A 26,295-nucleotide genomic window follows, 5' to 3' on the forward strand; every position below is an offset into this window, starting at 1 on the left:
ATTTGAACGCTGCGCATGCGCCGTGCTTAAAAATTCGCGCACTCCGCCGTCTTCGCATCGCTTTTTTATAACCGTTTTTCGGTTCGTTAGTTACAAATCATAAAACCAAATCTTTGTTTTTATTTTTACCCACAAAAAAAAACCCAAACACAAATCGCTTAAATTATGAACTGTCAATATTAGTTTTCATTATAAACCCCTTGGGTATTTGATAAATATTTCGGCTTGTGAAAGTTTGCTAAAAACCCGAAATTATAATTCTTATACCAAATTTGCATATGGTGTAAAGTGACACAAAATAAATTGTGAAATTTATGAAAAGTGAAGTAGAACAAGTTGAAAAAGCTTTATTGTGACAAACAAATGACCCTCTCGAATGTATCTAGATCTGTGTGGCCCGATTTCTTCGCAAAAGTGAAAGAAAAAGATCTTAAGCATTTATTGAAATTGAGACGAAACGAGAGATCTGCATAGGCTGTAGAAAATATTGCACACCAAACAAAGATATGTGTGTTTATTGGGGCTTAGCGCTAAAATCTCCAAGATTTCACTCTAAAATAAAAGAAAACCTTTCCTAAACACTTTCGTAGACTGGTTTCCCCGAACCCCTGATCTCGTACAATAAAAAGAAATAAAATATGTTCTCAAAACAAAAAGCATTCTTGCGTTTGTCACCGTTATAAAGAAGAATAATTTATGCATAAGATAAGAAGACAACGCCCCTTTCTTAGAACATTATACTTAAAAATATTTTCTATGCAGATCTCCTTTGTTTTTCGTCAAGTCATTAATTTAAATGTTGTTCGGCGTCTGTGAAATACTTTCAGTTGTTTAACAAATATGCTTCACTAGGCCATTAAGCAAATTGGAATACGAGACAGAAGTTAAATAACTGAAAGTGAGTGAGAATCAGGGGATAAAATGCGGATCCCCCAGGGAAGATTGAGCCACTGGCTGCTGCCATTGGCATTTGGTAAGTGGAGATCTTTGAATTACCCAGTCTTACCACTAAGTAAACTTAGTTAGAACCGATTCGAAAACCAGTTTGCCGGTTCCATTTCGCTATATATTTTTTCTGCGGATTGGGTGACTGAACGGGAGCAAGGTCGTTTGTGTCGCACTAAAAACAAAAATGTCGTTTTACGTTAGCCTGCCAAAAAACTAATATTACAGCTTGTGCAATTCCTGAATTAATGCACCTCCAACGACTCCCCCTCAAAGTGCAGTCAGCCAAAAATGCATGGCTCTACGAAAGGCCAACCATTGCGCTGCGGGGCTTTGACCATCAATTGCCCCTTGACAATATGAAAATGAAGTTTAAATACCTTACGATGCGACACCGTCCGAAATCTGAAAATCACAAATCCCAAATACGTGCGCAAAGTTGCGTTTTATGTATATTTGTGTATCGTAGCGAAAGTGCGCGACCCGATCCACCGCGGATTCGTCCACGTCTGTCAGGCTCTGCGGATAATCCGCACAGTGGATGCCAAAGTTTTACCTTCATTTTTATGGCATTCCCAACGTTAAAACTCGCCTTATGGTAAATATGAATTTTTACAATGATTGGGATTAAGCTCTGCCAATTTAATGTTAGTGATTAAAATATATAATTTAAAATAAGATTGTATAGCCTCAAACTATCTTTTCAATCTTGTATTCTTCATAAAAGAAATTTCAATTAAAATTTGATACTAAAAAAAATCATTTTGTAATGCCCTGGGAATAAACCCACATCTGATAATAATATAAAACCTGTGCCATGGTTAATTTAAACGCAATCCTTTCATATAACTGATTTAAATCAATTAATAACGCCATAACAATGGCAGTTCCACTGTTTTGACGATAGAGTAATCCATGGCAAGCCCTGTATTGATGGAACGGCATACAAATTATTATCGCCATCAACATTGACGGCCTTCGGTGACGGTGCATTACAGCGCCAAGTGGATATCTAAACTGGACGCCGGGAAAACCCCTGGGATGGGGAAAAGGAGGAGGCTACGGCACAAGGGATCCATAGGTCGAAGCCAAGGGGCAAAGTTGAGGTAAACGTGCTCCACATCGAGTGCGCGGCATTTGCAGTGGAAAATGCAATTTTCCATCGGTGGAGCCAGGAATGTGTGCATTTGTCTGGCACTGACTTCGTGGGAGACTGGGCAGGTGTTTCGGAATTTGCATCCATGTAAATAAAAATACCTGGAGCGGGCAAAGTTCGTCCGAAATATTCCCAGCTGCATAACACCATGGAGGATGAGAAGCAAAAGTTACCATCCCTAAAAGAAAACACACACTTCCCGTGGCAATTATGTTAATAACTTCCTAAAAATGAGCAATTTGGCTTACCTAATGGCCAAAAACCAATTACAGTCATCAGCGTCATTCATTTAACACCCCGAAAAAATCTCAAATTCGGAGCAAGTTCACTAATTGCCGCCGAGAGATTGCATTTTACATAATTTGCAAGTTTTGTCAACTTTCTGCGGTGCCTAGTAGTTGAAGGTCCATAAATTTGCTTTGGGGCAGCCGACAACCAGCTGCGGATATATGAACGTATGCCTGTGCCCGGGAAAACAAGATTTTTCACTTCCACATGGAAAATAAAACAAAAGAGGGGGAGTGAGTTTGGGGCGTGAAAAGAAAAAGTAAAATGTTTGCCGAAAAAAAAAGAAACGGAAAACCCAATGTAACCACAAGTCGGCGGACACTGTCTGTGTCAATGACTCTGAAATGATTTCAACGCGAATTTCTCGTTTCGCTTCTCATTTCGCCGTTTACTGTACATTTCACTGATCGCCGATCCACAACTTGCGGGTCAGCGGCGTACGTGGACTTTATTAGCAATTGGATAATTGACATAATAAGATGTTCAAATGGATAGAAAGCAGACGGTGCTCCGACCCGAGCCTGATCCGTTTGAGCCACTTTCGAGAGGCAAATGTAGTGAAGCCACTTGCATGCTTAACCCCCAGTCGATTCAAGCCGAGTGACACACAGGCTTAAAACAATAAAACTAGTACATAGCAAAAATAATCTAGATACTTTTATATAATTAAAAAGAGGAAAATTAAAAGTAAACATGGTAGATAGAAAGCAGGTTGGTTAGATTTCATCATTTTTAATGCAAATTACTTTACATGAAATTAATAAAACAAAGCCGTTAAAAATATTTTGCCAAATAAAAACTGATATAAAAAATAAAACTTTAAATATTTGTTTTTTAAGGCATAACACAGTCGTTTTGTGTACATACATTTCATTCAATTAATTAACTATTCTTATAGCAATCCATTATATCTCACTTTCAAGCTTATAATTGTGAATATTTCCAAGAATATTTAGCAAGTCAGAGGGCTTTCGATTATCTTACTTATCTTATCTGTGCTACGCTACACAATAACCTGGTTTCAACCCGCAATTCATTTTGTTAGCAATTAAAAAATGTGAAACAAAGTGAATAACTACAAAGACTTCTTTAACACCTTTGTAACCTTTTATTATTTAACAATGTACGATTCAAAAAATATAAAAATGTTTGAGAGATAATTTGTGGGAAACTTTTAGATTTCAAGATTCTAATATATATATATAATCTTACTAGAATCCGATTTTATAATGTGCTTTATCTTATTTTATGGTGGTACCATTTCCTGAAAATCATGCTTTTTTTAATGAAACTATTTGTTAATCACAAAGTATCAGTATCCATTGGGGTCAAATGAGCCTAGACTACTCAAAGCAGGTTAAAAAGTGAATTGTGGGCGTGAATCGTATAAATATTCACAGCACTGGTTCCCTAGGCCCCAGTTTCGATTCTATAATCAGCGAACGAGATGCACGGAAGCAGCAAACTGAATTTGACCCCGGCTTTGGCCTTCGCGCTGACTTTCTTGGGATGCACCCGAGCCCAGGGCCAGGGTGACCTCTTCCGGTGCAATGTGCAGTACAAGTGCTCGGATGAGAAGGAGTTGGTCTGGGCCATGGCCGACGAAAGGTGCCACGTGTTCCACAACAGGTGTCTGCTGAAGGTGGAGCAGTGCGCCCGGAAAAATAGTGATAAATCGGAGTTGATAGAAACAACCCGGGAAGTCTGCAAGCCACATTGCACAAAGGTCTGCCCGGATGTGTACGATCCCGTGTGTGCGCAAATCTTCCAGGAGGAGTATATAACCTTCAGCAACGAGTGCGAAATGCGCAACTATATTTGCACTAACGAAAGGCGTAAGTGAAAAATAGGTTTCACTCAGAATATTGTTCACTGATTTAATTTATTTACCGATTTAGCATACTCCTTCTTTGCGATTGGCGAATGCATAGAGCGACCGGTGGGTTAAGGACCTGTGATGTTTTTTTTTATATTATTATTTTATAGTGGAAACAGAAAAATTAATTTTTTTAATAAATATAATGTTTGCAAATTAAAGACAATTCTCACTCTTAGAGGTAGTTCTCAATCAAAATGTATCATAGTTAAAAGAAGTTAAGTAAATTGAGTAACTGCCTACTAAAACTGAAATATTTGTATGTTCATTGTACAATCTCGTAAATAATAGTGTTCATTTCAGTAAGTCCGCTGCTTACGACCCAACAACTGAAACCAAGTTTTTCTTTAACCGGACATAACACGTACTATTCGTTCCCTAAACGCAATTTAACCCACTTATTTTGGAGCGCCTTGACCAAAAACAGGATTTGCTGTGCAACCAACGACAGCAAAAAAAAAGAAATAAAATAAATGAAAATGAAAATAAAAGCAAAGCCGTCTGCACAGATGTGTTGCAATCGTGTCTTTAATGTTTTCAGCTGGCCAACAACAAGTTGCACAACTTTTACGCAGCCACTTTGGGCGGCGATTCAAGTTCAATGTTGTCTGGCTTTTCCAGCGGCCACGCTTCCACCACTCGTTTCCTGATTGGCCGCGATTGATCGGATTTAATTAAGGAAAAATTTTGCATTTGCAATATGCAAAAACTCATTTGAGCCGCCCCAGTCGGCCACAAAGAAACTCCCCAGCGCCAATGTCCTCGGGGTGATTTCGCAATTACGCGATGTCCGAGAGAGCTGGTTGCAACATTTTCCTCGGAGTCCCCATCGAAGTCTGTCCAGGCTGCAGTTCCAGCCCACGGATTTGCTTTCGTTTCAACTACCCAGGTTACTTTTCATTATACGCTATCTGAGGGTATCATTGGTTTTCGGGCAGAAGAAGTTAAGAGAATGTGTCTCGAGTCCGTGTCAAAGTATCTGGTAGATATCTATTCGAAAACTTTTGAAAAAAAATTAACTTTTTTTTTCAACATCTTTTGCTTACTTAATCGAGACAGACTCAAGGAAATCCAATTTCTTTCACAGGGACTTTGTCTGTGCGATAAATGTTATTATTTCAGGATCTTCTTGTAATAAGAAATGTTATTATTATTCAATCTTAATAAGTATGATCATTTTTAAATTTTTTTTGGTAATTTTATATTATGACTACATTGTAGAATCTTTATCACAGCTATAAAATCCCGGCAAGAGTATTTGGAATTTTATTCGCAAACACCTCCTCCTCCTCCTTTCTCGTTTCCATTTTCATGCAGATTTGCATTTCTTGCAAAGTTCCTCGCTCTCAAAGTCTCTCATCCACTTTTCACCCAATGGATTTGATTGTTTTATGGCCTTTGGCAAATTTACACAATCCCATGCCGAACCGAATAGTTATCAACTTGTCCGAGGAGCGAACTGCAAGTCAAGTGCCTTTGCACAGGCGGAAGACATACTTGCCATTACTGTACTATCCTATGCCAATGAATGCAGATTTCCCACAGCCGAAACAAGCTCGACGCCTTGTTCGACGCCTTCGATAATAACTTAATTGATTTATAGATCTCCCCCTAACCAATATTTCGACGGTCCCGCTTTTGGCTCTTTCCACTGTGCGGGGGTAAGAAACCGGTGTCGAGAATGTGTTTTCAATTTAGCTTTGATGTCTTGAGGTCATTAAGTTTTGATTGTCTCATCTCGCCTAATGACAAAATTTGAAAGTCAAACAGAGCATATTCGAAACTCATTTGTTTCGCTCTCTAATTAACAAACAAAGAAGTTCACTCGTTACACTTATGTTCACAGTAAATTCGCAAATGGAAATTACATAAGGTATATGTACAAAAATAAACAAAAATACTTCAGGGGAAAATTAAGCGCTTGGCTGATTTAAATTCAAAGCAAATTAGCCTGTAACAAAAATTGTGAACAATATTTGTTATGGTAATGAAAAATTTTGCAATTAAACAAAACAAATGGCATTGGCTTTCAATTAAAAAAGGTAATTAAATGATATACAAATAATAAAAATGTGACAAAAAAATATATATAATAATATTTTGATCAGAAACACAATCAAGTTTTAAAGTTTGCTAACGAACTGATGATCGTCTAAATAACTTTATAATGATTTTATTATCTAAAATCATAATTTAACTACCATATAAGGTCGCACCATACCAAAAACAAGATTCATATTTATTAATTCAAAGAAGCCGAAACATTTGAATCCATAACTTCGAAACCATTCTAAAAGGAAGTTTTACCTTATAAACGCTTTTGAAAGTAGTTTCAGCCAAATTTGGCTATTTTTTGATGCTTTGAAGTGGACTATCAATTTTTATGAATCCGTTGAAGTGTTATAATTATTTTTAATTCTCTGTCCAATTTATTTAAACAGCTTTTTCAATTCGAATCGCTGCAATGTGGCACATTGAATAATAACCAAAACATTGAATAGGCATGCCTGCTGTGATACCAAGCCAAGTCTCCGAATTACCTCACACGACCGTAAAAACTGGGCTAAAAGCAAAAGCCACAAAATAATAAGAAGCCAAAATATTGCATGAGCAGATGCCTTGAATAAAGCCAGCATGGAGTGGAAAGAAAACCCGTGGCTTAGGTGTAAACTGTGTGAATATTTTTCGGTTATTACACGCATTTTGTTATTATTATTTACCCCCATCCCCTTGTTTAGACCTTATTTTGGCAACTACACGAAGCCTTTGGCCAAATAAAGTCTTAAATGAAAAATGTCAACTCATGAGACGATGTTTTCCATGATTATTAAAGCGGGCAAGTGAAGTGGAGTAAGTAAGGCGGGGTGGCAGTAGATGATGTGTAATGCCAACAAAATGCCGCATTTGGTAAGAGACATTCCATTGTTATTGTTAGCTGCCGTTGTAACTGTAACTGAGCCCAGAGCCAACTCAGAAATTGCTGATATACTCGTACTTAGTGCAATGATGACGGGCTCGTGCGTAACTTTTAGGGAAACCCAAGTTGATCTTGGCAATACGAAGTAGATGATACTCTGACAGATGGTAAAAAAAATGTACTTAATTAATTCTTAGAAAAGACAGGTATTTTTTCCTCTGTTCTTATAGATAATAACATCTAATAGATTGTATCTATTACCAACGTGGTTGATTTCAGTAAACACTTAAGGCCTTATGACACATTTTAATTTTGGTAGCTATTTTATTTTAAGAAGCCATGAAAAAAAAGGTCTACAGCATTAAAACATTTTTTTTATGAAACGCGTAACACTTAGAAATTTAGAGTATATACTAGTGCTGTAAACAAAATCGTATTACCTAGTGTTTTCAGTGTTTTTAGTAAGCCCACCCCGTAAGCTTATGTACATTTTTCATCCACCTGATGACAGTTGACAGCATGACATAATTGGACCTTGTGGTTAAAATTGTGCACCACCCAGCTCTTTTTTGGGACAAGAAGTGTTGGCACTCGGGCCTTAATTAGTGGTCTAATTACCAAGTAACTGATATGTGCACTAGTTGGCCCACCGCAGTGAAAGTTTCAACAGCTCCCTGTAACCAATATTTGTGGGCCAAGTGGCGCGTGTTAAATTAAGGCCGCATGACTTTAAAAACCATACCGCCTGCATAGATGAAATTACTTGGCTCAGAGCCAAGCAGAAATCGCAGGGTTGACAAATATGGCTAAAAAGCAACTGAACCCGTCTTGATAGCCAAGTGCACTTGTTGCGTTCGATTGCACAAAATAGCAGCATAACTGAAATAACAAATTATATTGGGGATGCGACTCGGGGATGGAACAGGTTAATTGTTTAACTGCTGGAAAGTTGGCATTCCATTGATGTAATGGCCGTAATCACAGGGAATTTAAGCAGGCTCAATCAAACGTGGAATTTCCTTTCATTTGCCGAATCAGCGACTGTACTCTTCCTCGGCGTCTAAGTGAACGTAATTTTAAAACTCCTAAAGTTTCATTTTATGGGTTCACAAAATGAAGAATGTCTCAGTTGCAGGTCTGGTCAAATTACACCTGGGGTTTAGTAATTAGTAATAAAAACAACTTTCCAAACTTATCCGAAAATTAGACCCGCAAGTGTTGTTAATTAAAGATACATACTCCATGGGATCTTACATTCCTTCACTGCTTTACACACTCATAATTGAAATCATAAAAATCTGTGCTATATAGAACAATTGTCAATACACTTTTTACCTCGAATAGCAAAACAAAAGCGCTGAAATATAAGAATGTTTCGATCAAAAAACAACTCTTAAGTTTTTAAATTAATTTAAACATAAATTATTAATAATTAAAAATCTAAAATGGCGTCTTTCAATCGGAAAAATGTTTAAAAATTTCTAGCCACTATTCTTGATTATGTAGGAAATATGATTCAGAACTGACGGATTGGGAATTTTTATTCATTTATATGATAGCTTTATTTGATGATGACTGATACATTGAGTCATCACATCACCAACACCATATTCAAAGTCCTAGGCTGCGGCAGGAAAATCAAATCAAGATGTTGTGGCAATTTTCAATTACATTTTCCGTTGCATTGCACATGACGAATTGGACACGCCAACTGCTACATGGGAATATGGAGCGAAGTAGTTTCTTGAAAGAAATCCAATTTAGCTCTAGGATTGACTAATATTTCTTTACCGATGTCAAACTGTCAGAAAATAAGAGCCAAGCCAAAGTAGAACAAATGCGATACGGATCTAGTTTAACCTAATAGTTTCGCTGTTCGAGCTTGCGACTCTGATATTATTTACTCGACTTGGATTTATATGGTGGTAATTAATCTCCCACAGTCACTAATTTGTGGATGTTACTCATTTGTCAACGGCGATAGTCAAGGTTGATCTTGCGGTTAGCGGGTGATAATTTATAGCCACTTTTACTCAAATTTTTATTCGCCCGCTCTCGGCGCGATATTAATTTACCCAATTAGGCCCAAATCAAAACTCAACTGACCTCTTTCACTGACCTCCGGTTAAATTAGTGTATTTCCCTGGCAGTAACGCTGCCATATAATTAATAAAATCTGTTTGGAATGGGTTGATTATGGGGCTGTAAAGTTACCAACATTTACATTAATTAACTACAATTAAAACTGGCCAGTGGCCAGTGCATATTTATCAACTTATTTGTGAAGTTGAAGGTCGCTGATCGGATAAGATAATTATTATGTACGGATTACTGGATTAGCCAAGAAGTTTTTGCTCTCGCTTCTGGGATTTCTGGGTGACTCTGGCCACCCATTCAAGTTCTAAAATAGCGAATTGTTTGGCAATAAACCCACATGCAAACACGATTGTTAACACCTAGGAAAAAAATCAGCAGGCCAGCCAAGCTTCCAAATTAAGCCAATTAATTTGGCTAGTAGAGACAACAATCGCTTGGCATGAGCCATAGTTTGGGAGTAAAAAAAGAAACAGATATTTGGCAACACAAAGAACTCCAAAACCCAACCAAAAACGGGTAGGTTCCAAAATGTTATATAAACTGCACCTGAATGCAAAAGCAATTAATTAAAGTGCTTCACATAGACGGCTAAAAAAATGTTGTCAAATTTTCTGAGACCACTATTTATGGTATGTCTGTGAGTCAGCTGAAATTCCATACTTCTCCATTGTCTGCGGTAGATTTCCATGTTTTTCACAGGGCAAACTCGGGCGAAAAGTGCACAGGGTCAGTGTGTTTTTTTCGTGCGGTCATTTCGTGATGGTCATTCGGACGCCTTGACCGTTTTGGGTCAGGGGTCACAGAGCACTTGTGGTTCTTTAAAACGCTCACGCACAGCCTAAAAATACTTTGACATTTGATTGCCGAGGGAATCCCCGAGATAAATAGTATTAATAGCTTCCCGCCTTTACCCTGGCTACTTAGAAATTCGCCCGCCTAATCGCTTGTCTATTTTTCTAGATGAGTATGATAAATACGTTTTAAATTATGCGAATTTTATAAGTATACTTTGACTGGTTTTGCTTTGTTTTCTGAGATTAATTGTGAATGGAAGTTAATGACAATCAATAGCATGTTTAGAAAGAAAACATGACTAAAAACTATAACCTCTGAAAGAGTAATATAGTTGGTTGCTTTGTACCAAAAATAGTTTTGAATTTACATCTAATTTGTTAATTATTAAATAAATATAAAAATTTTAAATAAATTTAAGGAAACCCAAATATGATTAATAGGTTTTCTTGATGAAGTATAGTTCCCTTTCCTGCTGGCAATTATCACCCATCAATGTTTACCTTTTGCTTGAGCACGCTTGTTACAAGAGTTCGTGCTACAGATTATGACATTCAATGCCTTCCGAGTGGAACCATATTAGTTATAGATTTTCTTTGGTCAGCCCAACCCAGCAGGGCCTCCAAAAGAAACCGAGAAACGTGACTAACGACGGTCTAATTAACAAGATTTAGTTTTTTAGCGTTTCTTTGTTTTTCTTTCCTGCCCCATTTGCACTGGTTTCGATCAACACAAAACAACGAACCACAAAGACAACTGATTCTAGTAGTTACCGATTAATTCTGTCTGTGGGTCGGGATTAATTGGCATTTAGTAATCGTTGCGGCGGCGGCCTCGTCATGTTCTTAATGCTTTTGATTTCAACAACCTCAGCACCCAATTTCCGCCTTCTATAGGATAGTATTTGACCGTGTTCTATGAGAGCAAACAAGCGGCCACAAATCATCAAACCATTATTTTTTATGAGCACAATTTTTATGAACTTGGTAGGGGTAGTACAGTTTTGATAGGTTGTGTGTTAAGAAGCCAAGATATATTATTTTAATTTCTATTAGAATATACGAAATATATAGAAATGTTTTTTTTAAGAGTTTAATTGATAATGATAATGAGTTGTTGATAATAAATAATTTATAAGAGCATATAATATTCAACTCTTCGAACCCAATCTACTTTGTAGCTCTCAAAACGCAGTTGAAAAATTCTGGGGAATCGCTGGCGGATCTATTAGAGATCTGCGAGTGGCGAACCACATTTGGCAGCCATCGGCAGCTGGGCGACCTTGCCGCGCCGATCGATTTCCAACCACAGATCGATCGCTCGATTTCTGTAGCGCCGCAAATCGATCGGAACCGTAGCCATAAGACATTAATTGAAGTTGTGCAGTCTCTGTTGTTTAATTTGTGCAATGTTACCGCTTTTCCATTGCTGGCTTTTATGAGTTTTGTTCGCGGCTTTTGTTGGTTGTAAGTGAATTATATTTAAATTTGTTTTGCCTGGCTTGGCAGCGCTGAGCTTCGAGCTACGAGTGATAACAATCGGCTTCGAGCCATTTGCCGTGGCTTTTACTTTTGTTGCATGCACAAATAAATTACATTTAATTTGCGTAATCACTTTTCAATGGCAAACATTGGTCATATATTTCTGCATTGTTTTCTAGAATTTCATTGCACAATTATCGCAGAACCCCTTTGCTATTGCGATTGTGTTCGAGAAAGCCTTCATAAATAATTTCGGATCTGTGGCGATTGTCGTCGGGTCAAGCCAAACGCCCCTAGAAACGTGATCCAAACGCCTTTTTTCTAACTAGACTAGTTTGACCCTCTTAAGAGCTCGGGTCACCAGAAAAAAAAGAAACGGAGGTAATGTGATTGTCTGGAGAATGTGTGATAGACAAATTTATTGCTTCCATTTAGGACAGCCTTGGGGCTATTATTTTAGATAATTATATATCAAGAAAAAGGAATTAGCCATTACTAGGGAGTTTAATTGTATATATTGACTAAAAAAATATTTTGGTTTATTATGCAAAAAAAAATATAATCGAATTAAAAAGGACAGTTTATATATATTTCTTTTTTTAATTATATTTTTGATCAATTTGACTTCACTTAATAAAAGTCTTTAATTTATAACATTGAATATTTATAGTCCATTGTTTGTTAAAAAAAAACCCACCGAAACTATCGTAAAATTTATTATCTTTACCGGATACGAGTTAATTGTTCAACACACTTCACGAACTCGTAAATTGACAATGAAAATCTTTATCTAAAATGTTCTTATTTATGTTAATTGGGGTATGAAAAAAACAATAAATTCACCCACCTGTTGGTCATTTGTTTCCAACCGTTGGTTTGATTTTTAAAATCCAACAATTAACATAATCAATAAAATTTACCTTAGACCAAACGGTAAATGGCGCGGTAATAAAATTAATGCCGGTAAAAGGAAAAAACCAATTACATTTCCAATCCCCATTTGAGGAAACACTTTGGTGCATATACGAGGAAGCACTTTGCGTTGCCAACCTGGCCGTGAAATGTAAATCCTATAATGAGATGCAACTGACCGGTGGAGGAGGTGGCATGAGCTTGCGAATTTTTTTGTTAACTAAATGCGGGCAGAAAGTGTAACAATCATTTTCCATTTGCATACAATTACGGGCGGCCAATGATAACAATTACTTGCAAAGCATTTCCATGGATCGCTGGATGTCCGAAGCAGAAGTGAAGGTGAATGTGGAGGAGTTTAGTTCAAGACTTGGATATAAATTGCAGCCTTTGGAGATTAACCCGACTATCTCTCCTGTTTTCAATTTTTACAACTAGGGGTTAAGACTCGAGATGTTTTTTAACTAAAAATATTATTATATTTTCTCTGACTAACAGCAGTTTGACATTGTTTTTGACCAGACAAATTAAAGGAATCTAGAAAACTAACTAGTGTTTAACTAGTTCTAACAGAAGCTAACAGGGACTTTGACAGGAGCTCGGACAACCAGACCATTTATGACCTCTAACTTATTATTTTTAAATTTTAAGTAATTGTTTCTGCCATTTGTGGATTGCAATTTAAATAAAAATGAATTAAATCTTTGACTAGATGGTTTAGTTTAACTTGTAACTGGTGGACATAGTGATTGGCAGACCAAATCGATCGACAATTTTGACTTTGATAAACGCAGTTTGATTTGATGCACAAATCGAGGGGTTAGGCTGGTGTGTTTTTCCATGTTTATTCACTGGGCGGTTTATTTTTTTGGTTTTCTGTGCTGTCCATTAAACGTCACATGCAGTTCAAATGCTTATAATGGGTGCCAGTGCCAGATTGCGACATTTGCAAACGTAACGCGATGGCCGATTGGGAGGAATGGAAGGAAAACCCATTCACTTTTCTGTTACTGTCGCAATTGTCGTCACCGACGAGCGGAAAACGTGGCAAATAACAATAAAGTCTCAACAAAAAAGTCTGCATTTCTGTATTATTTAATACAAATTTGTGCGGCAAAGTCCGCTGATCAAGATACAGCTTCGCCCCAAGCGGATGTTGGTTCTAACTGAAAGTTAATGCGATCGGCGCACTGCATTTGATATATGGATTAGACGAGTTCTCAGCGTTTTTACCGGAATGCAGATTAAAGGTCGTGCATAAAGACAAACAATTGGTTATAAATAATACGGAGACTGAATTCGGGGTGTGAACGGCTGCAAATGCCGAATTACCCACGATTGGTGTGGCCAGAATAAAGTTAACATTTCACTTAGTTCCAATTAGTGTGAACTAAGATAAGTGGCAAAAATGCAAAGGAGCCATAGAAAAATTGCAGGCTTTTTTGAGAATTTTTATAGTGAAAAATTTTTCTTAAAACTTGATCTTATAAATTCCGACTAAATTGAAATGCAACTTTCGAGGTCTCAAGCCATGATTTTTATGTAGGTTTACAACTTAATTCACAAGTGAATTCCAACGAATTTGCCAGGTAATTAACAAATTTATTACTACTTACCAATGGGGGATCGCTCAAGAGCCTATTCACATAAAAAACAGAAGTAGCAATTTGGTTCGCACTTTAGTTGGCTAATATTTGGACCACCCGAAACTGCGGGATTGGTTTGTTGCATTTTACGGCCTCTATAATTTGTCTTCTGGCCAAAAATGTAAGTGAAGGCAAATCGGAGGCCGTGCGCCTTTCCTGCCCCGGACAGCCAGCAATTTGAGCTTGACTTCTTGGACCCGTGGCTCGTGTAATGCCCGCTTTGCGCAGATGCGGGGCTTATGGCTAAGGTTGATGGCTTACATGGGCGACTTTACAATTTGGACCATAAATGGCCAGAGGCGAGAGTGGTATCGTTTTCGGCCATTATAATTTGGAGTCGCGGGCCGCGCGAGTGGCACAATAATCGGACCAGGGGGATCCAAAACCAAATCAGCCAAATCAGTTAGCATCGTGCACACAATTCGCCAACCTCAGGCGACTGATAATGATGATGATGATATGCGATGGCCACAAGCGTTTCAAAACAACCGGCGAAAAATTAGAAATGGGTGGCCAAACGGTAAATGGAAATGGTCGACGAGCCGATGACAAAATTAAAATTCATTCACGCTCAAGTAAATATTTACGCAATAAATTTGCATTTAATTGCATTTGAGCGACGCACACCACGCACCAACCGGGGGCCCGGCCACAAAGCACTGCAAAACACCGAAATCAAATCAAATCAAATTAGAAAACAATCCGGCAGCGGACAGAGGATAGGTGGATAGGATGGCACTCCAAAAACGTGCCCCCACCATCCTCCAGCGACAAAGCCCGAGTGACCAAAACAATTCGCTCGTCGTATCGAAATCTAATCAAATTATGCGCCAGAAATGTCAAAAAAGCGTGAAATGTTTGGCTCCGGGGCGAGTGAATTAACCCAAACACCGGTGAGTACTCCGTGTCTGGTGTCCACCTGTGTCCACCTGTGTCCACCGGTGTCCCCGCCATCGGGGCATCCACCATTATCTCATCTCACCCACCAGAAATCGCATCAAAATTGCACAAAATAAGAAGCGCTCAACAAATCATTTGCAAATTTTATGCAAAATACATGCAAAAGTGCTTGGCAAATATGGCCTGATCAGTATCTGTATCCGTATCTGTATGCGCATCTGTATCTGTATCCGCATCTGTATCTGTATATCTGGCACACACCGTCTCTCTGATTTTGACCGCAAACATTTTTGGAGCGCTTCTCTCGAATTGAACTAGAATTTCAGTGGGTGATGATGGTTGGGGGCTGGGGGGTCCAAAAACAGCGCCTGTGACTGCGGCTAAAATGTTTTTATGCGGTTCGCTTAATGTGTTTTGGCCATAAACCAACTGACAACTGGGCGAAACAGCTAAAAACCCACAGGTTCAAATGTGCAAGTTTCGGGAGAGTGGCCTCCACAAATGACAACGATAACAAGTCGAATCCCCTGAGGGGCCGCTCGGTGGGACATCTCCTGACCATTCTGCCTCCTTCCATCGGAAATCATTCTCAAACTTTTGTTGCCTGCGTTTATTTGTTTTCGCGGCTGCCTAATTGCATTTTCAACATTCTGCCGCCGCCGCACTCCCCTATATTTATTTTGTAATTGAAAAAGCATCGAGGGTGTGCCATTGGCCATGACAAGTTTATTTAGGATAGGCACTTCCTCCTTCTGCTTTGGCTCACATTGCGTGATATTTTTCTACCGGCTAAAACTGCCATTGAAGAAACGAAACAATTATGTTAGCCAGCCTGGGAAACTTTTTTGCACCGGGTAATTTGCAGAGGAACAAAAAAGAGTTCGATTGTGGCATAAAAAGCAGTCACATAAGTCTGTTTTTTTCATAACTTCGGGTCTTTAATTGTATTTATACACGAAAGCATACGCTTGAGAAGTACAACCTCAGGCAAGAATATTTTCCCAAAGTCAAATATTATTTAATAGAATAAGAGAAAAAATGCAAAAAAAATTATAATATCAAAAATCATTTTAAAAATATGGCTAAGAATATTTTCAAGGGTTAGTTTTTCTTTCCAAAGTAATTATTATAATTATTTGTAAACATGAAATACATTTTTCAAAGATACATTTTAAAGACCAGTTTTCTGGCCATTGGAGCCAATAAAATTATCCTAATTTTAGGCCGAGTCCTCCCCACACAGTGTGATTGGCAATTCCATTTGTGACTTGATTCCATCGCAAATCCCAAAGCCGAGTCCAAGAAAATGATTAGCAATATGCGAGAGGCAAATACAACATTTTTCAAAGGATTTATACCATTTATAGCAGAGCCACAGGAAGTTGGAAGGCAGATCTAATAAGCCCCGAACAACGAAGAGGAGGGACGAAGACAACTGCTGGGGACAACAGCATAAATCTGACACGTTGCCCCAAAATTAATTCCATACGAGCCACTTGGGAGCGACTCTTGGCTGGAAATTGGCCACAGCCAGATGGCAGATGAGCCATCGCAAAACATTTTAGTGCCCCGCAGGCGGGATGCGAGCACACAGCACAGACAACTTATATTAATTAATGCAAAATTGCATTTCGCATACGCACAGGTGTGCGGAGTGGGGACTCTACCTGGCCAACACATGAAAAAGAGTCGTAAAATGAAAACTCTTTCAGACAATAAGGAAAACAACAAAGTGGTAGACGAACCGAGCTATGACATACTGAAAGATCAAATAAAACTAGGGATGGGCAAAGAGGTTTAAATAAAAGTGGGAAGTAATAATTATAATATTTATCTTTATATCAAGTACCAATTTTCCCAACTGTATATGACAAATGAAAGTGAAACCTACATTTTATACAATCCATTCAAAGTAAAACCCTGTGCATTTACCCAGATAATTCCCATCACTGATGTGGGTGGCAACTCTGAACAGTGTGTACACACTCTGCTCCCCATTTCTGGTGTCACACATGCAACAACAAGACCTTTCTTGCATATAAGTTGCCACTTAAGCCCGGCCCGCTCTCCAATGCAAATTATCTGCCCCACAGCTCTGATTTGGCTGGAACTTTCGGACACTTATTGTGCGACTGTCGTGGGGCTCGACTCCCAAAGTCTGCAGATTGCTGGTCGGCATGGCAACTTGCAACACATGCCGCACAGGACACGAATGTGCGAGGCCAGGCCATGCAGGCCAAGCCAATCCAATCCAAACAGGCCGGGAACGGGCGACACGAGCAAATCACACAATTACTTATGTTCCACAGTGATTGGTCACATGGCACGGCTAAAGCCAGACTAACCCAAAATTAATTCTCCCAAATTATAACACATTTTGATGGGTTTAGACAGCCTGCTGTGCTGTTCCTTTCTAAAAACCATTCTTTGACATAATTAATCTGAAACGAATTCATGGCTGATCTTGGCTAATTTCGGAGTAATGGTAGCTCAATGTGGTATAATTATATTAAATGTCACAAAAATTATAAGTATATATTTAACTTGCTAAAAAGCTACTCATTACCCATTCAAATTTTTCTAAAAACAGTCTTTAAACCTACTCTTTTTTGATTTACTGCCGAAGACATAAAAAACACTCTTAAGAAGGCAGCTACTACCATAAAAAAAGCACTTTAACCATATACTCAAATGTCTTATTTTGGAACCTGTTGAATGTAAATTAAAATTTTAAGCGTGTTCGATGACTAGAAAATTTAAATTTAAACTGGGAACAATTCAATTTAAATTATAAATTGACAAATAAATATACCTTAAAATATTTACTTTCTTTTAACCAATTTGAAAATCGCATCGATTGCCCTTTTTAAAAATAAGCGGGGCATCACTGGCCAAATACTCAAATGTCTTATTTAGGGACCTGTTGAATGTAAATTAAAATTTTAGGCGTGTTCGATGACTAGAAAATTTAAATTTAAAATGGGAACACTTCAATTTAAATCATAAATTGACAAATAAATATACGTTTAATAAGTGTACTTCCTTTTAACCAATTTGAAAATCGCATCCATTGCCCTTTTTAAAAATAAGCGGGGCATCACTGGCGTCTTTCATTTTACTGTCGTCTGGGGTTGGGAGTCTCCTCTTTGAGACTTTTTGTGCCTCTGCCCACTGCCACGGCTCACTAAACACGGCCCACAGAAGCGGAGAGTGTGGCCAACAATGCACACGATAAACAAACTGCTGTTGGCCATATGCAGTGGGGAAAGATGCAAGAAAAATTTGTTTGAAAATTTACCTAATGCTATTTTATAATAGTTTTTCTTTTACGGTTATGACAGCCCCGCTTGGTTTCTGTGGTTAGGTTTCGTTGGCTCTGGGTTGCCGCTGCAGCCAAGTCGTTTAATTGTAAGGTTTGCATCGATTGCACAATATCGAATGAATTTAAAACAGTGCATGTCTAAAGGAAAATATATTTTTATGGGGAGTGTCAAGGAATACGCCATCGTTAATTTGTTAATTTAAAGCAATTATATCCGAAAAACAGTTTGCCATTTCGTTTTTATTAATACCATACAAAATAAAAATATGGGATATTTGTTCCAGATAGTGATGGACATCCCTATCTAGAAAATACCAGTGAATTTCTGTGATACCATTGCAATTTACACATTTCTGTGAAATCAACGTCCGCTGTGAGGTTACGATTCGCAATGATTGTGGCGGTTCCCGTGGCTCTAGAGCGCCGGCAACGGAACCACTTGCAAATCCAGTCTTCAGGCCATTACACTCTAGGGAGTGGAGGGCTGCGAGTCTTCGGCGGATCGCAGCCAGGCGCAGTTGAGGATCTCGCGCAGATTCCAGCGGGCATGGGCCTCCGGCTCCAGGAGCACCGAAACAGTGGCCTTGGCCTGGGCCGAGATCAGTTCCTGCAGCTTCCGGCGGAAGGCGAACTTGCGATTGCGCTGATCCTCCAGCAGTTTGGTCAGGTTGCTGTCATCGAACGGCATCTTGGCATTCATCATGATGAACAGAATGACACCCAGGGACCAGGCGTCCGCCAGTTTGGGGTCATAGGGTCGCCCGCAAACGACCTCCGGTGCAGCATAGGCGGCCGATCCGCAGTACGTCTCCGATTTCATCTCCCGGCCACTATCGTCGCGGCAATAGCGAGCGAATCCAAAGTCGGCCAGCTTGATGTTGAGCCGCTTGGAGAGCAGAATATTCTCGCACTTGAGATCCCGATGGGCAATGTCCAGATTGTGCAGGTACTTCAGGGCCTTGGACATCTGAAGGAACCAGATCTTCGACTGCTTCTCATCGATGGGACCCGACTTCTTGATGTGCGACAGCAAATCTCCGTTCTCCGCGTAGCGCATAAAGATGAAGATCTTCGGACCGCGCTGCAGGATGCTGTGGATCTGAATGATGTTGGTATGATCGATCTTGGTGAGGATCTCCAGTTCGCGTGGGAAGAACTTGTTCACAAAGTCGGTGGGCGCCTTGGCCTTGTCGATGATCTTACAGGCCAAATGGACACCGTGGCCGGCGTCATCGGCATAGCCGGCGGTTATAACCGTGGCATAGGATCCTTCGCCGATCTTGTGACCCACATTGTAGCCCCGCTGAGCCAGTGCATCCACATCCGAGTTGCGTGTGCTCAACTGGCGACTCCCTGAGCTGGAGGTGTATTTGGACATGGCTATGGAGTCCCCGGCGTGCGTGTCGTGTAATTTTCCAAGTGTTTCCAACTAGGCGGTTTGGTTTATCAGCCTTAAGCAAATGGTTTTAGTTTAGATTGCGGACATACTTACCCCTAAGTTGGTTGATTTCACAAACTATAATTTATTGCCACTTTGTGTATTCAAGTTTCTAAATTCAAGTCCAGAAATTTTGACAAAACCTACAAACCTTATGAAGAGTGAAAGAAATATAAAAAGTGTCTAGCTTCGATACGGGTCAAAATTTACTTCGACCGAAAGAGCCCGGGCTACTGGGGATTGTAAAGATTCATGATGAAATATTTCACATATCAGGCGTTACTAGAATGAAAGCAAATTTGAAATCCAAAACCGAATCTTTTGGGAGGATTATACATTACACATCAGGCAAAGAAGGAAATTTATCTGATACTTTTTCTTAAACCTTCTTTTCTACTTAGGTTAATACATGTTTTTTCCTGAATTATGCAAATCTAACCAAGCAAATATTTCTATTTTACAGTGGCCAACCTGCTTCCCCTTCTCCAAGCCACTGGCTCAGTTCCTCTAACCACTCAAATCAATAGAAATCCCCGGGGCAGCCACAACAGCAGTAGCACTGGCGACTCAGATCTAAGTGCCTCGGAGCGGAGTCGACGACTGATACCCTACATGGCCTTCTATCTGCCCGCCCCCGAGTTGCCCATCAATCAGCCGTACGCAACGAAGCACTCGTCATCGGCTGGCGGGGCCCAGCTGCAGGCACCACCACCAGGTCCTGGAAGGATACCCGTGCCGGTGGCCTACATGCCGCAGCACAAGCACCATCCTCACCACCACCAGGGACCCCCTCATCCGCCACCCGTGCCGCAGCACTATCAGTCGGGAGCAGGCGAGGTGTACCACTCCCTGGCCATTGGGGGCCAGCACCACCAGCATCCCCATGCGCCCCCACATCCGCCACCTGGCCATGTCAAGGAGCAGGCGGCAATAACCGATTCGGGTGCCACTTTTATTGCCTATAAGCCATTGAACCCGACGCACAAGGCAAGTATTTGAATAGGAGTACCCTTAGTAGGGGTACATTAGTTCGGGGGAGTCTCTTTACATCAAGAAGGAAAAACAATGTGTAACATCAATGGGTTTTAAACAAACTTAAGTTTAAATACCATTTTATAAGTTTGTTATTACAAATTATACCAAATTAGAAATCAAAATTGTGAAATTTCTTAAATTCTAATAAAGTTGAATATTTAGAAAATATTTACTTAGATTCACAAGAATGAAACATATACCAATTCTAATTGACGAATTAGCTCATCAAGGCAAATGTAATGTTACAATATTTCTCCCAGGACTATATAATTCTTAACCCATTATTCGAGAGTATGGAAAGTGCACTTGTATCCTCTTCCATCCTCCTTCATTACTATTGATTTCTTGGCTCATAAATAAGCATAAATAATCACGTAATTCATAATTTACACGCACGCAGCACAAGACGGTGCAGCATTTTCCGCCGCTGCCGACGTCACCCAAGGAGCAACTGCAGCAGCCACCACAGCAGCAGCAGCAGCAGCATCACCACCTCCTCCTGCACCACCAGCAGCGAGAGCAACAACCACAACAATTTGAGATACTATCGCCGGGACTAGTGGCATCATCCCAGTCGCAGCGCCAGCGAGGCAAACAATCAAAAATCAATTTAACGCCATTTACAGCGCAGAACACATTGCCGGGACAGTTTATACCCATTATTTATACGCCAGTGAGCAGCGGCGGCAAACCGGGCTCCACCAATACCATCAATTACAACCTGAAGCAGCCAGAAATTGTCTATAAAAATTCCCATCAAGCGCAAATCGTTACGGATTATGCAGCCGGAGCTGTTGCCTCAGCGGAGCAGCCTTCGTCATCATCTGATGAGGAGTCGGGCAAAGGAGAGAAGGTGGAGCAGCAGCGGCAGGAGGACCATGGAGCCGAGAAGGAGGAGGAGGCGGTGGACGAGCAATCGGTGCACCAGCAAGTGCAAAACAATCCAAGGTAAGATTGGTTGTCACACGTGAATCTCTTAGCCGAAAATGAGCCCAAATGTAAGTCAAGCTGTGATCTCATGGAACACCCAAACCCAAAACATTCGCTTGATCAGCAGTTCTCACAGCCACGCCCACTGGTATATCGTGAGGTGTTCCACTAGCAATTGCCATATTGCATGCAGAATACAAATTAAAAATGTTGCCACTGTGGCTGCCCCGAAAACAGATACACGTCATGGGTACCTTGGAAAAATACTACTTGAACCCCACAAAACACTTATGCCAGCAGACCCTTTACAGCCTTCAAAACATTTTATTTGGCAAACCCTGATAAATCTTAAGAGGCCTTTAAAAACAAACTGCTAAACAAAGTCTTTAATAAAACTAGATCAAGGTGTGAGCTTAGTTAAATTAGACTTCAAAAAATGAGCGACTTATGAATTTAAGATATAAATATAGAGGAAAATGTAGTAAAATATTAACAATACTTTGTAGATTTTTCCTATATCAACCTTACCCCATTTATTTGCTCCAATTTAAAACTCGAACATTTGAGTTACCAAACCCCAACGGAAACTTTAAAATATATCTGTTTAAGCCGCATATATTGAACTGAATCTGGGATTCCGTCGTCTGAGACGGATACTGTTGCATGCAACTGGCCTTGGGCAGAAAAATCAATTGCACTTAATGCACCGGACCAATCCATTCCAATCTCCGACTCCGTCCGCTCTTCTCCAACTCCAGCTTCGAATCTGAATCCGCTCTTCCATGTCTCTGCAACTGCAGTGGTGACGTAAGATCCATGACGACAACGAGATTGCGTCTCCAATTGCCGTTCAATGTTCGATGTTCGGCAGGAGGCACTGCCAATGGGCAAAAGGGGGCTGAGAATCGACCTGGCCACATGCTCTTGTAGTAATTGTCAAATTGCAAATTCATGTCATAAATAGCCAGCGGGCTCAGGTCAAAAATCTGTCGAACAATATCGTTATAATGCGAGGGATGGGCAATGGGAAAACAAGCCAATCAGCGGGGATATTTACAACCACCATGCCACAGGCTCACACTTGCTTTTGGATTTAAATTATTAAAGCAAGTGATAACGAACTTTAGTTTAATTTAAACACCAATTCTGACAGTTAATTCATCTTCGATTTTAAAAATAATGCATTTTTAATAGTGAAACCAGTCACTAAAATCTCTTTTTAAGCTCTTAAAGTAAGTCTTTCGAGAGGTTTCACTACCAAAACTTGCAAAATAAATTAAAACCGATGCCCCGTAGCCTCATTTTTGCTTAGAACCAAGAACATAACCGCTTTGCATGATGACCCTCCTCCCACAGCATTGGCTACGCTTCCGTCTCGGTGGCCGACTCGGGCGCAGCAGTCACTGCCACCACATCCACTAAAAACGCATTGATAATACATCAAAAATCGCCGACATTCGGGCATGTAAGCAAGTACGAAAGCTACTTCAACATGGCCCCGCCCACGACCAGTGTCGGAGGCCATCATCCGCATCCTCATCAGCAACAGCATCCGCATATGACGCCGCAGGAGAAATATGTGCTTTACTTACAACAGCGCATGAAACACCAAAAACATCAGCAACATCTGCAGCAGCAGCAGCAGCAGCATTACGACTTTTCACATCCGGTGGTGCCGGCACAAAGCAATACACTGGCCGGCAGCCACCAGGCACAGCAACACACCCATCTGCATCCCCATCATCCCCAGACACAGACCAAGACCCATCACCCGAACAAGTACGACGCTTTCTACGTAAGACCGGATGCGACTGCCGGCCAACAGGTGCTGCACATCCCGCTGCGCGCCCTCATGGCCCACGTCCAAGAGCAGTCGCACTCCCAGTCGCAGTTGCACTCCGAGTCGCAGGCTCAGCCGCCGCGCCTCGAGTTCGCCAAGGATGAGCCGCTTGGGTAAGTCAGCCACTTGGGTAGATCAGCAGGAAGAATTCAAGATATCTTCTTTAAGGAGCATATTTTAAAAGGTACAATCACTAGATTAGTTTTCTTAAAACAAGTGACCCCATGGGCATACTAATTTGTTTGAATATTTAATTTGTTAATAAGAATAGAACCGGTTAGTAGTGACGCACCAGGAAATATTATTGTCTGTTGCGATTACGTATGTTCTCATGAAAGTCCCCTTTCCTATTTCATTATTATAATTCTTTATAAATATTTATGATTTACTAATTTATTTTAAAAATCTTAGGCCTATTAATTTTGAATTTAAAGCCAATTAGATTATCGCTACTAATTATCTTAGTAACTTGTGTCTTTCAGGGGTTTTGATTTAATTTCAAAGAAATATAAAGCTATAATTACATTTCTCATTCATAAGCCTCAGAACACATTGCAAAACATTCGTAATCATTGAAAGCTTTTGCCCCTCTATATTTGTCTTGGTAGTCATGATATGTCCCCTATGAACTCCCTAAAAATCTCATAATCTCTTTAGTTCCCCAGCACCGCCGCAGTTCATTGACTATCTGATAGATGGACCCAGGCAATCCTTGGATGAGGAGCAGCAGCAGACCTCGCAGCATGAGCGTCCCTCGGCTCATCAGCCTCCGCAGCATGCTTACATCCTGGTGACCACAACAGCTCCGCTTATAGAGCATCAGCCGGCGCCTCAAATGCACCCTGAAATCTCCACTCCGCGTCCTCCGATTCTCTATAACCAACAGCCCACTCTGCGATTGCAGCCAGTCCACAATTACAAGGCCACCAGGCGTCCCATTTACGTGACCACGCCCTCGCCAGCGGGACCGCCCACCTCAAGTCACACGGTAGAGATTACGCCGAAGTATGTTTACGTTTCCGGAAAACCACCCAGTGTCCAGCAGCCAGAGCTGCCGCATAGGGAGCCCTCTACGGTAACGCCCATTAAACTAAAACCCGTCTTCAAATACGCCCATGAGCGACCTCCATTAACGCCGGCATTCAGACCAGAGGATGAGGATCAGCTACCCGATATCCGCACCTCATCGCTGGCCGAAATTCTTCATAAGCTTCAGGCCAGCAATCATCTGCCACAAACCCTAACCCCCGACAACATTGACAACTCCATCAAAACATTGATTCGCATACTCCAGAATCTAAAGCAAACCCAAACCATTGTGGCCAATCCTCCGCAGCATCACGAGGAGCACAAGCCCAGTTCCCAGGACTACGATTACCATACGGGTAGCGAGGAGGAACACCATTCCCAATCCGAGGAGGCCAACGAGGCTGTTTCCAAGCTCAAGGGACCAAGTAGGTAGCTTTTCAATAAGTGATATTCATCAATAAGAAATCAAATTCTCATAGATAAACATCCTGGACCAAGTACTGGAAGAGCTGGCATTGACTATCCCAACTATGCGGAGATCCCTCAAACAAGTTTCGAGTGCACCAAGCAACGATACAAGGGATTCTTTGGCGATCCGGAGACTAATTGCCAGGTCTGGCACTATTGCGATCTCAACGGAGGAAAAGCCTCGTTTCTGTGTCCCAATGGCACCATATTCAGTCAGGTAAGCTGAAGAAAAAAACATTTAATAACACTCTAGATGTAACTAATATATATTTTTAAGATTGCCTTGACCTGCGACTGGTGGTTCAATGTCAAATGTTCGACGACCGCACAGCTTTATGTGCTAAACGAGCGACTTTACAAGTACATATTGCCCTTCAATCCCAAGTTCCCCGAGGATTACAATGGACCCATAGTGGATAAGTAAGAAAATTAATTAATTAATGTAATGATTTATTAATTTGCTATTGACTTTAGGTACCTGGCCATGAAGTTCCAGGAAATGGAGGAGAAGATGCGCCAGGAGAAGCAACGCAAAGCCACGCAGCAGGCGAAGAAACCGCTTGAAGCTCCATCCACTCCAGCACTGCCCAAAAACCACAAGCCAGAAGCCAAACATGGTAGTGGAATCAATGCCCAGGTCTATGAGCAAAGCTCCGAAAGAAATCTGCTGATTGACGACGAAATAGATGATATATCAGAGCGAGGGACCTATGATACCTACGATCAAACAGCACCCACAACCATAATGGCACCCACGAGCACCCAGGACACACAATCCTATGTCCTCAAACCAATCGTAGTGTCCTCCACTCCACAGCCGCAACAGGAGATTGATTTCGAGGCCGAACCTACAGCTCCAGGCAGCAGCGAGGAGGAGGATAAGCTACAGAGCTTAAGGGAAACCAAGGAAGCTGAGAAGAAAGGTCGCGAAACCACAAAAGTAAGCGTGGAAAAGCTGGAAGTGATTGAGATCAAAACCGATGGAAATACCGGACAACTGATGCCCATCAAGAATAGTAGCAAATGAGCATTCTGACGATGATTAATGAAGAGCTTGCCATATTTGTATTGAGAAATTCGCCTGCGAGTTGGTTGTATAATCCCTAAATTATTCTTAGCGAGCAAGTACTGTAAATAGCTAGCTGTAAACGCAACTGTATACATACCTATAGCTATAGTGAAATAAAATCTGACTAGTAAGTAAAATATGTCGTAGCACTTAC

The 26,295-nt window shown here is 40.5% G+C and overlaps 4 protein-coding genes across 4 annotated transcripts in view; 2 read left to right on the forward strand and 2 right to left on the reverse strand.

The window, feature by feature from the left end:
- On the forward strand, positions 1-26,266 carry LOC108024704 (YLP motif-containing protein 1). Its single transcript, XM_017094801.3, has 9 exons — positions 1-81; positions 828-973; positions 20,234-20,757; positions 21,206-21,753; positions 23,092-23,688; positions 24,233-25,029; positions 25,084-25,289; positions 25,350-25,492; positions 25,547-26,266. Exons 2-9 carry the CDS (start codon positions 922-924, stop codon positions 26,097-26,099), a joined length of 3,420 nt encoding a protein of 1,139 aa, XP_016950290.1. The 5' UTR covers positions 1-81; positions 828-921; the 3' UTR covers positions 26,100-26,266.
- LOC108024696 (uncharacterized) overlaps positions 1-26,295 on the reverse strand; it is a 60,175-nt gene that overhangs the window by 32,250 nt on the left and 1,630 nt on the right. The window lies entirely within an intron of this gene.
- LOC108024734 (U-Kazal-Dg21.2) lies at positions 3,815-4,519 on the forward strand. The gene is made up of 2 exons (XM_017094834.3): positions 3,815-4,224; positions 4,288-4,519. Exons 1-2 carry the CDS (start codon positions 3,837-3,839, stop codon positions 4,335-4,337), a joined length of 438 nt encoding a protein of 145 aa, XP_016950323.1. The 5' UTR covers positions 3,815-3,836; the 3' UTR covers positions 4,338-4,519.
- On the reverse strand, positions 18,553-19,998 carry LOC108024717 (testis-specific serine/threonine-protein kinase 1). Its single transcript, XM_017094812.3, has 2 exons — positions 19,825-19,998; positions 18,553-19,761 (listed from the first exon to the last, which is right to left on the reverse strand). Exon 2 carries the CDS (start codon positions 19,708-19,710, stop codon positions 18,802-18,804), a length of 909 nt encoding a protein of 302 aa, XP_016950301.1. The 5' UTR covers positions 19,711-19,761; positions 19,825-19,998; the 3' UTR covers positions 18,553-18,801.

This window comes from Drosophila biarmipes, chromosome 3R (assembly GCF_025231255.1).
Source record: "Drosophila biarmipes strain raj3 chromosome 3R, RU_DBia_V1.1, whole genome shotgun sequence".
Classification (NCBI taxonomy): Eukaryota; Metazoa; Arthropoda; class Insecta; order Diptera; family Drosophilidae; genus Drosophila; species Drosophila biarmipes.

What these genes read in the sequence shown, in the direction of transcription:
- LOC108024704 (XM_017094801.3), top strand. Translation starts at nt 922, where the DNA reads ATGCGGATCCCCCAGGGAAGATTGAGCCACTGGCTGCTGCCATTGGCA. An exon ending in GCTGCTGCCATTGGCATTTG is followed by an intron (nt 974 to 20,233) that starts GTAAGTGGAGAT and finishes TCTATTTTACAG; the next exon opens with TGGCCAACCTGCTTCCCCTT. An exon ending in ATGGCACCATATTCAGTCAG is followed by an intron (nt 25,290 to 25,349) that starts GTAAGCTGAAGA and finishes TATATTTTTAAG; the next exon opens with ATTGCCTTGACCTGCGACTG.
- LOC108024717 (XM_017094812.3), bottom strand. Translation starts at nt 19,710, where the DNA reads ATGTCCAAATACACCTCCAGCTCAGGGAGTCGCCAGTTGAGCACACGC.
- LOC108024734 (XM_017094834.3), top strand. Translation starts at nt 3,837, where the DNA reads ATGCACGGAAGCAGCAAACTGAATTTGACCCCGGCTTTGGCCTTCGCG. An exon ending in TATTTGCACTAACGAAAGGC is followed by an intron (nt 4,225 to 4,287) that starts GTAAGTGAAAAA and finishes TTACCGATTTAG; the next exon opens with CATACTCCTTCTTTGCGATT.